Source organism: Etheostoma cragini, chromosome 1 (genome assembly GCF_013103735.1).
Source record: "Etheostoma cragini isolate CJK2018 chromosome 1, CSU_Ecrag_1.0, whole genome shotgun sequence".
Taxonomy (NCBI): domain Eukaryota; kingdom Metazoa; phylum Chordata; class Actinopteri; order Perciformes; family Percidae; genus Etheostoma; species Etheostoma cragini.
Window position 1 is genome coordinate 6,651,013 of NC_048407.1, and position 13,006 is coordinate 6,664,018.

The following is a 13,006-nucleotide window of genomic DNA, read 5'->3' on the forward strand; positions in this document are numbered from 1 at the left end:
TGTCTTGTTTTTTTAAAGTAACAGTGTGCAATATTGGAAACGACATAAAGCCCCTAACAGCCTTTAATATTGAACAGTCGATTAGTGAGAATAGTGCAGAGAGTAGATAATCTGTCGGTGTCTGGCTAGATTTGTTTTTTAAATGTCCATTTGTTCTGGACACACACTCCGCACTCTTGTCTGCTAACAACGCAGTGATCCGACCAACCAGCAGTCTGCAGGTTTTCACGTCACCTTTTGAGCTCGCCTCAGCTCGCTTGGAACCTTGACTGAGGTAGTACTAAAAAAAGTCCCTGGTAGCAGGTCCCAGGGACTTGTTTTTGTAATGGAAAACCAAAAAAGGCGAGTAGAGTTGAGGCGTGTTGAGTAGATACCACGCAGTGGAAAACCGCCATTACACAGCAATGCATGGGAAATATGGTCCCGGTCAAAAAAACAACAACAACCAAAATTACCCTTTAATCTTACATGTTTGGCTTATAGCCACTGTGGTTTACATCCCACTGCACCACTCTCCACATATTTCAGTCTCAGATAACCCACTGCCTTTATTAGTCCCTTGATTACTTCACCGTTATTACAGTCATTGTTATTAATTTATCTAGAACTAACAAAATAAATAAAAATTAAAAAATAGCATTCATGGTATATTGCATAACAAAAATAAAAATGTTTGTAGTTGGCCAGCAGTAAATTAATGGGCAAACTGCCCTGTGCAAGAAGAGGCCTAGAAGGTAACAGGTTATTATTTAAAGGTCACAAATTCGGTTTTATGTTTGCACTTATGTCCAACATTGCTATCAGTTTTGATAACATTGTATTCGCCAAGCAATGGGATATTGATCTGTAACATATTCACTACAAAAGTCTGAGCAGCCAAATCAGATAATGTTGGATACCTTTTATTTAGAGATCAAACTGAAAAGGGGTGAAATGCTGCTAATCATCTCTCATTACACAGGAAAACTGTGTTCAAATGCAGTAAGTACAGGAGGTCAAAGTAAAAGCAAGAAGTGTGATGAAAGTGCACAGAAGAGTATTTGGATCCTAATTTTACCATTCATCTTCAACTTGCCTTCTACGGAAGAGGATTAGTGCAGTTGTTAAAAATGTATTTCAGTTCTGAGTTTAAAGTTCAAATTCACTTTTTCTCAGATTAAAGTCAGAATTTAGACAAAATTTTATCTCAGTCAGTCAGAATAGACTCAAAAACATTTTTCACAATGGCACTAATCCGCTTTGGTATAAGTATTGACGTATTAAAATAAATGTTGTTTTCTACAATGGTTAAATCAGAGCTTTGCTTGGCAGCTTTGCATCCCTTACAGGTACAGTGACAAATCCCATTTCTTTAGCGTAGTTCTGGCGTTATATTTGCGCCAATATTCCAGCTAAATGTGCAACATGCTCGACCAGTGATGCTAGTTTTCTGATTATTTAGACCCTGGAGACTCTGGACACTGGGAAGCCTTTTCTGCAGTCCTTCTTTATTGACCTGGATGGCAGTGTCAAAACCCTTCGTTACTATGCAGGCTGGGCGGACAAGATCCATGGCAAGAGTCTGGCTGTTGGTGAGTTTGTGTGTCATCTTATTCTGTCAGGAATTTAACCAAAAAACAACCATCATGGCCAACAAAGATGAGATGATGAAAAGCTACTGTGTGGTATCAATAAGGCTTTGACCAATGTGATTCTAATGGGAGGAAACTTTACACAATTTACAGGTCACCTGCATTCTGGAAGCACTAATTCACAATCTCTGTACATTTGAGAAAAATATTTTCGTGTGCAAAGTGTGGATAAAATATCAGTCACAATGTGGCCTGTTTAAACAGCTGTTTAAAATAAGAAAAAAGAAAAAAAACATCTGTCTGGAAAACTGCAAAATGCAGTTAAAATGTCTCTTGTGTTTTAACTACAATATTTTTGTAAACTGAAACTAAAAAAAAAACTAAAACATTTAAGAAATTTGACATGAGATGACAATGTGCTGTAATTGCATCAGACGCTAAAGTAGCACAACAGTGAAACCTTAAACATTATGGCGATTCTCCAACCATGTATTTTGTATGTATAAGTACTGACACACTTCTGACCTCCTACCTGGCCCTGACAAAACAATCTAAAACTTAAAAACCAAAAGTAAATCTTTCTGAAAAACCAAAACTAACCTAAAACTAGCAAACACACTCTGAAAACTAAAACTAAACTAAATTAAATCGAAAAGTCAAAACTTAAATAAAATAAAAACTAATTTGTTCAATAACATAGTTAGTCAATCATACATTTGAGAGCATTAATTAGCATTTGTGCTCACAAATGAAATATTTGTGTACACACATTGCTTTTTTCTTTACTTTTTCTTTATGAACTCCTTACAAAATAATGCAAAATTAGTTTACGTTAATACTTATAATTAAGAGACAAGATAATTAGTGGAGCCTATGAGATGAGTTTCCATTGTCCACTAAAAACGTTTTATTTCCCCAGAGGGGCTCCATAACCAGTGCACCATTAGGAAACAAGTTAATTTCTATAGTGAAAGTGTCTTGGCCCGGCTCAGGATTGTCCTCAGCCCTGGGTGGTATTTCAACCAGACTCTTAATATTTCCCCCACCTTGTCAGATCCTACTTTGCGTCTCCTCTGCCTCTGCAGGAAAGCAGATAGACAAAACACGCTTGCCTTTTCCTCCTGATTAGATCCCAATAGAGTGGTGAGAGATGCAAGGCACGGCAGGACAAAAGGAAGAGGAAGAGGCTGAGATGGTAATCAGTGAGGTGCAATCGTCTGTGAGGATTAACAATCACTGTTGGCTCAATGCCTTTCAAAGCTGCCAGCCACTCAGCCTGTAATCCCCACCTTTATACTGAAGTATAACTCATCAAGATGAGACACATAACTTAGTTATAGTATAATATGAAAGGCTATACACTGTGAAATGCAGACTGGACTTTTATGAAAACAAGCTCTAGTGGTAGAGCTGCTATGTAGACTGGTGGTTTCAATGGATACAGATGAAGCTAAAGTAACATTTTTTCTAAATAAATTGGGATTGACAACTCACTGTTGTGTACTGGATACTTCAATATTGCCCAAAACCTCTCTTTCAGTCTCAATGTATTGCCTATTTGAATCAAATGCATTGCATTTGAAAAATGAGAAAATCAAACAAATGTACCTGAGATGCCTACTACATCAATAGAAACAAAGATAGGATGACTATAATTAAGGATGCTGTTGTGGAAATTGCGTCAAGATGCAAGACACAATTTCTCACGTTGAGCACACGAAAAGCGTGCCTCATTTATTCAACAGGAAAAACCACTGAATACAGAATAAGGCGCTGAGCCTAATGCCAACCTCATAACGCCCCACGTCATCACACCTTCACAACATTTGAAGGGGCCGTGTTCCCTAAACAGTTATCATTAACTGTGGTGACTCAATGGCAGTAAATTACATATCTAATTGAATGTGTGTGAAACTACACTTAGCAACAAGGTAAATTATGTATGTCACAGTCACTACACCCCCCCCCCCCAGAATTCACCATATCAGAAGAAGAATTAAACAGTCAATGGGTAGGTGGGCGTATTAAACGCCCATAACGGCTGCGCCTCTGCGAAGGCTCAGGGGGGCCCAACCTCAGCTGGTGCCTCGTCATGACACGGGTGTGGGGATCCACAGTGGGAGGCTCGGGAGGGGGCGGGTTTAGGGGCAGGGGCACTTGGCCATGTCCAAGTGAGCAGGTTTAAGGGGGTCAATGGAAAGTTACTCTGGTTACCCGCCCACTACAAAATATTTGTCACCCGACTCCAAAACTCGAAATGGGCCCTCGTAGGGCGGGCATAGCGGTCCCCTGTGGGCCTCCTGGCGGATGAAAACATAGTCAGCCATCTGAAGCCCAGCGGGGATGTGTGACTGAGGAAGTCTGTGACAGGAAGTGGGGACAGGCACAAAAAGCCTGGGGTTGTCCAGTAAAGTAGACAGCTGGAGAGTAGCAGACCAGGGAACCGTGCAGCAGTAGGGACAAAATCCCCTGGAACCTGCAGCGGCTGTCCATAAACCAGCTCCGCTGAAGAGGACTCGAGGCAGTCCTGATGCCCAGCATCACCCATGAGAGCCTGTCAACCCAGTTGCTGTCTTTAAAGCTGGCACGCAGGGCAGCCTTTATTGACCTATGAAAACGTTCACAGAGTCCTTTAGCCTGCGGGTGATATGCGATCGTGCGGTGGAGCTTTACTCCAAGGCTCCGTTCCACACAGCATTCCACAGCTCTGATGTGAATTGTTCTCCACGGTCAGAGGAGATGTCTGATGGAGTGCCAAAACGGGCAACCCAAGTGCCGATAAATGCCCGTGTCATTTCGACAGCCGTCACTGATGTCAGTGGTACAGCCTCAGGCCAGCGGGTGGTCCTGTCAACCATGGTAAACAGGTATGTGAAACCGTTAGACGGGGGAAGGGGACCAACCAGATCAACGTTCACATGGTCAAAACGTCTCTCTGGAACGGGGAACTACTCTAACGGGGCTTTAGTGTGGCGGTTCACTTTGGCCCGTTGGCAGTCAACACAGGTGTGGGCCCAGTCCCTAACGTCCTTCTTGAGGCCGTGCCAAACAAACTTCGCTGCAACCAGTTTTTCTGACGCTTTTGAACCTGGGTGGGAGAGACCATGAATGGCATCAAAAACTTTCCAGCCTGCGGGGACGTCACACAGGAGTGTGGTGCCGGCATCGCCAAAAACCACATTCTCAACTTGCAGCCCAGTAGTCGAGGTCCTCAGGAGTTCCACGTCTGGGTCTGTGGTCTGATCCATTGCCATGTGATTGTAATCCAAACCAAGATGGACTGCCTCTGCTACGACCCGTGACAGGCAGTCCGCCACGTGGTTGTTCTTTCTGGCAACAGGCAGCAAGTCCGAAAGCAGGGAAGTGTCGGCCTTGCAGTAGGGAACGAAAATGTCTGACGGCGAGGTAGAGACCCAAAAGCTCTCGGTCAAAAGTGCTGTACTTCCGCTCACAGAGGCGTAACTCACGGCTAAAGAAAGCCAGCGGCTGCCAGGCCCCACCCACCCACTGCTCGTAGACAGCCCAGACAGACTAGTCCGAGGCATCTGAGGTGATGGCGATGGGGGGCTGTAGGAGAAGGGTGAGCCAACAGGGTGGCGTTCGCTAGGGCTTCCTTAGTGGCAGCAAACGCCTTGTCCCTGCTCTCAGTCCATTCCACAGCCTGCTTGGGTTTACTTTTCAAAGCCTCATGCAAGGGCTGCATTAGCTGAGCGGCGCGAGGAATGAAGCGATGGTAAAAATTCACCACGCCCAGGAACTCCTGCAGGAATTTGACAGTGAGGGGGCGTGGGAACTGTGCGACCGCCTCCACTTTTGAAGGGAAGGGGACTACCCCGCTCTCTGTGACTCTGTGTCCTGACTGTGTCCAAGTCAATGGTGGAGAGACCAAACTGGCACTTGGCGGGGGTGATAATTAGTCCATGTTGGCTAAGCCGCTCAAACAGGGTGCGAAGGTGTGCCAGGTGTTGAGATTTGGATGTGCTCGCCACCAGGATGTCATCCAAGTACACAAAAAGAAAAGGCAGGTCCCGCAAAAAACTGAGTCCATGAGGCGTTGAAAAGACTGAGCTGTGTTTTTCAGTCCAAATGGCATGCGCAGGAACTCGAACAGACCAAACAGCGTGATCACTGCTGTTTTGGGAACGTCCAGTGGGTGTACTGGCACCTGATGATATCCCCCGACGAGGTCCACTTTGGAAAAGATCACCTTACCCGCCAGGTGTGCGGAGAAATCCTGTATGTTCGGGACTGGGTAGCGGTCATGTGTTGAAGCCTCATTAAGCCGTCGGTAGTCACCGCACGGGCGCCAGCCGCCGCCAGGTTTAGGGGCGATATGGAGGGGTGACGCCCACGGGCTGTTGGAATGGCTGACTATACCCAGGCGAGTAGGCACGTATAAGAGCAAAACGTGACAGCATTAATCAAACGGTGGTTCTTTACATCCACCAACATGTGCACACAAAAAATTGGCGCCGAGGAGGGGAATGGCAACCTTGACTGTAACAAAATCCCAGGCAAACCGCTGTCCTTCGAAACACAATTCCACGTACCTCGTTCCATATGTGCGGACGGGGCTACCCTTTGCAGCTTCCAGTGGGGGGCTGTGGCCGCCGGTCAACATGTCCAAACGGGATGCAGGCAGGACGCTCTTCTTTGCCCCTGTGTCGCACAGAAAACGTTGTCCGGAGATGCTGTCACAGATGAAAAGCAACCTGCCCAAGCTCAGTAGTGGCCATGAGCGTCGGCCCGGCGTTTGCCGACCGGCCAAAACTGCATGGCCTGAAGCCTGAAGACCGTTGGAGACCTGAAGACTGCCGCTGGCGAGATGTGGTTGCAGCGACGAGTGTGGAGTCGTCCATTGTCACAGGAGTGGTGCGCTCGGAAAAAGGCGCCGCCACACAATTTCCCTGAGTCGCCAGGAAACACTTAGCCTCCTCCGACAGTCTCCGACAGTCAACGATTGTGGTGTTAGCTAGTGCAGCTCTAACTTGAGAAGGCAGCTGACGCAGGAAAAGCTGAACGAACAGATAATCGGGTCTGTGCTCACCCAAAAGGTCCAGCATGCGGTCCATTAGCTCAGACGGTTTGCTGTCACCCAGTCCTTGAAGAGAGAAAAGCCTACTCGCTCTCTCGGCGTGCGACAGTTCAAATGTTTTCAACAGGTGGGCCTTGAGTGCCCCATACTTCCCAGTAGCCGGAGGGTTTTTCAGCAAGTTCACCACCCTGGATGCTGTTGAACTTCCAAGGGCCGACACAACGTAGTAGTACTTTGTTGTATTCGCGGTGATCTCCCGCAACGCGAACTGCACTTCTGTCTGGGAGAACCATGCAGACACCGATTATTCCCAGAATTCGGGGAGTTTGAGGGTGACAGCGTTTGCGGTCATGATCTTGACGTGTCTCTGAATCCGTCCAGCAGACTAAAGTTGGGGTCACAAGTGTGGAAATTGCGGCAAGATGCAAGAGACAATTTCTCACGTTGAGCACACGAAAAGCGTGGCTCGTTTATTCAACAGGAAAAACCACTGAATACAGAATAAGGCGCTTAGCCTAATGCCAACCTAACGTCCCACGTCATCACGCCTTCACAACATTTAAAGGGGCCGTGTCTCCTGAAACGTTATCATTAACTGTGGTGACTCAAGGGCAGTAAATTACATGTCAAATTACATTACATTAAATGTGTGTGGAACAACACTTAGCAACAAGGTGAATTATGTATGTCACAGTCACTACACAAAATAAGACCAGACAAGTAAGTCATATTTAACCTTTACTTATTCAGGTAAGGTTCACTGAGAGGCAGCCTCTCTTTTGCAGGAACTCCCTGATCACATTTACACAGTTGCCCACCTTCATACCTGGTCGCCCTGTTACAACCAGAGTCTGATCTGCTAGCCACTGAGCAGCTCCACTGGAGCGGTTCTGAGGTTAAGGGCCTTGCTCAAATGTCTATGTAACACTGCACTATTATTAATAATAATTCAGTCAATAGACAGACTGAGACAGAATTGTGGCTGAATATAACTAATACTATCTAGATTTCTAAACACCAGTAGATATTTTTTTAAATAGAACTTTCCCTTTTTTCACTACAATCACTTGTAGAAGTTGAATTGTTGTCAAACTAGTACTGTGCACATAATACGTGATGGATCGGCTGCCTACACTTTTCATTTTACAAGAAATTACATCTTTGCATAAGCTTATTGCTACTGAAGCCCTGAAAGGCACGGTAGGAAAAAAGATTCACGCAATATTTGCCAAAGTATCTCCTAGGAGATACTATCTCCTACATAGGAGATGTTATGTCCTATGTGGGAGATATTGTCTTGTACGTATGAAATATGTTAAGCATTTAGTGCTTGATACAATTGAAAGTTCAGCCGAAGGTGGCAAAAATATAACCTTACGTGGCCTCTGGATTCTTGCAATATTTCACAAGATTACGCAAAAATTGCATATCACATACACACTAAAATCCATATGGTCAGGCTTCAAGTATTAAATTAATTAATTAATTAATTTATAAAGCTGATTCTGATTCTAAACCAAACCAATCAGTGCCAGTTAAGAAGCTACGGGTAGCTACGGGCGTTGTTTAGGTGTGTGTGACGGCAGCAACGGATGTTATAACAACGGAAGTGATTGGTTCATCCAAACCCTTTCCAAAACAGTTACCAATGACTGCTTACCAGACGGTTCTGTGTATAAATCGTCTGGCTCGTCAAGTTAGCACAAACTAAAGGTTTTACCTTCTCCGTTAAAAATAAATGTCCACTGCAAAACATAATGGAAGTGTAAATAGGTACCAGCAACAGAAACTCAGTGAGCGAGTGAGAGAGAAAGAGAGAAAGACAGAATAGGCTTGTTCGAGATGAACTGCGCCTCGCCTGTAAAGTAGACGTGAGCAGACAGCATCAGTTGGGGCGGTGACAAAAAGCTGCGGTAGAGTTGGACAGTTTCCAGCCACTTTCAGCCGTCTTTAGGCTGGACAGGAAGCGACAAAAACACTTTAGTGCGATTCCGATTTAATAAAATATAATCAGACCTACATATCAGCTTGTGCACAGTCTCCAGTTGTTTTAATTATGACAGAGTAGCTGTCATAATGTTCTACATGCAATCTGTTGCTGATTTTAATTAACAACACACTGTAGATGATCTGTGATCTGAACCGATATAGTTTCTCCTACTTCTAAATGTAACTGTCAGCCGCACAACACGTGTTCAGTACAGAATAAGTCTTTAAATCAGACAAATAGCAATTAAAATCCCATAGATTCAAAAACAATAAAAAGTTTATATAAAACGTCATCATGTTGTAAACCGATCAAGTGTTAAATCAGCTGAGAAGCCAGCGTTTCCCAACATGCTCTGGGTCCGCCTGGGTCCGCCTAGCATCTTACAGTCGGTGAAAAGCAACTGCGCCGCCTTCATCTCAGAACTGCGGCCGCTTTGCTCTCGTGAGATTTACGTTGTCCACGTGTGCTTGAAGTCAGAGTAAGTCGGGATCAAGTTGGACACAAATCTAACCGGCATGCAACGGGCGCCGATCGCCGGTGATCAATTCTGCGCAGACCTCCCTCATCTCGAACAAGCCTATTGATTCAGGGGGGCTTTAGGGGTGTGGCTACACACACCCACCTGTCAATCAGGACAGAGGCTTAGCAATGCTAAACATGGGACTGTGGACATTAAAAATAGATCTCAACAAGTTTTCATCTTAAACTTTGACCCTCATTGTGTGTTTTCACTTCATCAAAGTCAATTGTTCAGTGTTCTGCCTACCAAGCTAGCTAGCTCTTACTAATGTTTGTTGGTAACTTAAGAGGCAGTTTGCAGAGTTTCTGTACTTCAGTACATGCAGATGAATGGTGGCGTTGGTTCACGTTTTTCCACCGGTAAATCTTTACTGAATGACTCGCTTCTGAAGGGTTGAAAATCTGCAACTTTCCCCCTTTTGTGATTAGCTTAGTACAGCACCATTACCAAAAACAACACTGGTTTTGCCGCGTCATCTTCCCCAGCTGCACCCTCTCGTCAAAAATTGTCATATGTGATTTCAAAAATCAAGACGGAAATGCCTGTATCGCCAAACTCAAGGCTTCAAAAAGGCAATCCACAAACCAATGGGTGACCCCACAGATGCTATGTCCACTATTTTTACAGTCTATGATTTAAACTAAGAAGGTGTGTGATTTTTGATATAAATCTATTAGTACAGTGGGATATTCTTCCCTCAGATTTTGTATGTATTGTGTCAGTGTCTCAGCCTGGAATAAGTGGTAGCCTTGCATATCCTGTAGCTACAGTGGGCCTGAGGCTGTCTGTCTGAATCTTGTGTTACACATAGACAGCACGGGTGTGTTCCCAAGTGACTCGAGTGAATGTAACCTTCAGTAAGCTGTGACAGAACATGGACTCACCCAGTGACTCAAATATAAAAGCAGGTAAAGATGAGTCCTGCTGTAGGGTGTCACCCAGTCTGTGATCAGTTACGCGGGTAACTGGAGAAGGTCAGGGTGCTGACTGGGATGCCAGGTTTGACCAGTTATCTGCTGAGCCTCTGACACGTCCATGTACACTACAACTTACAAGGAGTGTGAATCTTAATGTTAGTACTGGTGGAAAATTCCAAGAGGATTCATTTAAAAACAGCTTCACAATGCAACAGAAATATTGCATATTGATTTAAGAAAATTAAACGGCACAATGTAACGCAATGCAACTCTTTTTAGGAAAACTTAAACATGACATTAATTATCAAAAAAATTTAATTTGCAATTAAGATTAAAAGATAAAAAGATAAAATTGTCTTTATATCGGGGGAGAGCAGTAAAACCAGTAGACTACAAACGTTTGGAGGGATAACAGTGTTTATTTAAAGAGGAATAAAACACTAAAAGTTACTCCTTGAAAGCAATAAAAATCAAAAGCACAAACAACTAAAATCAAGCTAACACAGGGCGGCATAACAGGAGTGGGAGGTTAAAACATCGGTCCATGGAGCTCCACTGGCGACCATCTTTGTCTCGTCTGATTCTTCTCCTCGGGCAAAGCCTTCAGACGAGAACTTAGGGCCAGTCAAACATCCTTTACACCACCACGAATTTGTCTACGACACGCTACACGGAAGAGAAGAAGAAGAAGTTTCACCTTCTCCCAATTTTAGCCGCTAGTGGTCGGTGTTTGTGTTTTCCTCTGTTTGTTCTCAGACCCCCTCCAGAGCAGGGACGTCCGTCTCTCTCTGTCTCCTCCATTCTGTTCTCGTTGTTGTGCCAGAGTCCTCTCTGTCCACTCCATTTTCGTTGTGCCAAAAACGTTCATCCTTGTACTGTATATTCTATTGTGCCCCTTTTATCTCAAATCCCCTTTTTTTGTCCCCAGGCGCAAACCCATACACATGATTAGGCTGCAATGACCCAAAACACACACACACACACACACACACACACACACACACACACACCATTTTTAGAAATAAAAGCATGCAATAACATAAGACAATGTTAAGACACAGCAAATACTGTAAACACAGCAACTCCAAAGTAAAAGCATGCTTAAATAAAATCTACTTCCGCCCCGTGACAAATGTACGGTTGTTTTGTGAATCTTTTTTAATTTTGTTCAATTTAAGTAATTTAAGAACCAACAAGTCATCCAAATTAAATTGTTTGTCCATGCACTGCAAAAGGGCATGTAGAAGTGCTTTGTGAACTGTTAGAAATCAAAAAATGCGATGCAACAATGCTCAAGTTTGGAAATACCTTGGTTTGGTTTCAAAAATGGTTAAAGGGGTTATGAGGAACTTTTAATTTGTGTTGATTCTAGCAGCCCCTTTGGACAAAAGCAAAAGTGTTTTTACCACACCTGCTGTTGTAAAAGATTTTCTGTGTGCCGTCTGGTGCTGTGTTACCCAGTGTAATACTGAGTTAGCGTAACTGGGAGTTCATATAGTTGCGATTAGAGTTTTGTTCAAACAGAAATCATTTATTTACATTACTATAGTACGTTACAGATGCATCGTGCATTTCAAGGGTTGCATAAAGTAATTTAGCCTACTGTAGGTGTATCGTGAGCTAAAGCGGTTATCACTGTAACTCAAATTTTCCTAGAACCTAGACACCCATTTAATTGAATTAGATATGCATTAGGCGCAGTAACCGTCTCGTCCCGTAGCCTGGTTTGTGGTCTCCTTGTGACAGCCCACCTACCATGTAACAAACATTCAACTTAACATAACTACAAATAATATGGCGTGTATTTGTTTATGACATATTGGTAATGTAGCCAATGACTTTCAATGTACACAATCATCTAAGATTATGAGAAATAAAGGCTTCTGGGATTGGTTGATAAATCACACTTGCCGAGAACCTAGACACCTGTTTGAATACATTAAACACAAGCGGTTGAACGGTTACATTCGGTCTCATTCAGTAGCCTGGTGCGCTGTCTCCTCATGACAGCCTACAACATGAAAGTTGCGGGCTACATGCAGCCTACAACATTCACTTCTCTAATATTTAAATTAACATAACTACCAAGATAACATGACATGTATTTGTATGTGATGTACTTCCCCATCGATAATGTTTGAATTGCCATGAACACAATCATCTAAGATGCACTAGAAACAAGGCTTGGTTAATAACCCAAACTTACCAAGAACCAAGACACTGCTTGATTACATTTTACTCGAGCAATTGCACGGTTACATTTAGTCTCGTTTAGTAGCCTGGTGCTCAGTCTCCAATTTACAACTCTTCAACAACTCTTATGGTCCGATCGTGCAGCTCGAGGTAGCCCATTTCCTGATTAATTCTACCACCACTCCAGTGGAGGTGCTAATGAGGTGAAAAAAAACAGGAGTCGATTCATTTACTTATGGCACTCGTTTCTCCCGGTTCAGTGATACAACTCAGGTTCATTAACCGTCTCTTCGTTCAGTTTGGCTCTTTGTTCAGAACTAACGTTCTGTAGGTTTCAACCACACCCCTTAGTCTCCCTTTAGTAAAGCACTGTAAGGCCAATGATTGTAACTGTTTAACTTAAAAATAACTGAACAACTTTATTGTGCAAAAATCTTCTTGATGTTACATTTTTAATTGTACCATAAACCAATAACACACAATATTATCCTAAAAAATACCCTCACCATATAGTACAGTGGATTAAACTGATTGTTTCTGTTTCTTCTCCTTCTTTTACAGATGAAAGCTTCATGTGTTTAACCAAACATGAGCCTGTTGGCGTATGTGGAGCTATCATTCCAGTAAGTCCAGAGCAGATCTGGTTTGAATTTATGAGCAATAATGTATAATAGGATGTCTTATTACCATTCACATTACTTTGGTGTGAAAATAAAACGCACACACACACACACACACACACACACACACACACACACACACACACACACACACACACAC

The 13,006-nt window shown here is 43.5% G+C and overlaps 1 protein-coding gene across 1 annotated transcript in view; it reads left to right on the forward strand.

Annotated features, from left to right (window-relative positions):
• aldh1a3 (aldehyde dehydrogenase 1 family, member A3) overlaps positions 1–13,006 on the forward strand; it is a 36,629-nt gene that overhangs the window by 3,977 nt on the left and 19,646 nt on the right. The window contains exons 4-5 of the mRNA XM_034876497.1: positions 1,442–1,571; positions 12,788–12,849. Of these exons, the coding sequence (XP_034732388.1) occupies positions 1,442–1,571; positions 12,788–12,849 (192 nt within the window). The remainder of the gene's footprint in view (positions 1–1,441; positions 1,572–12,787; positions 12,850–13,006) is intronic.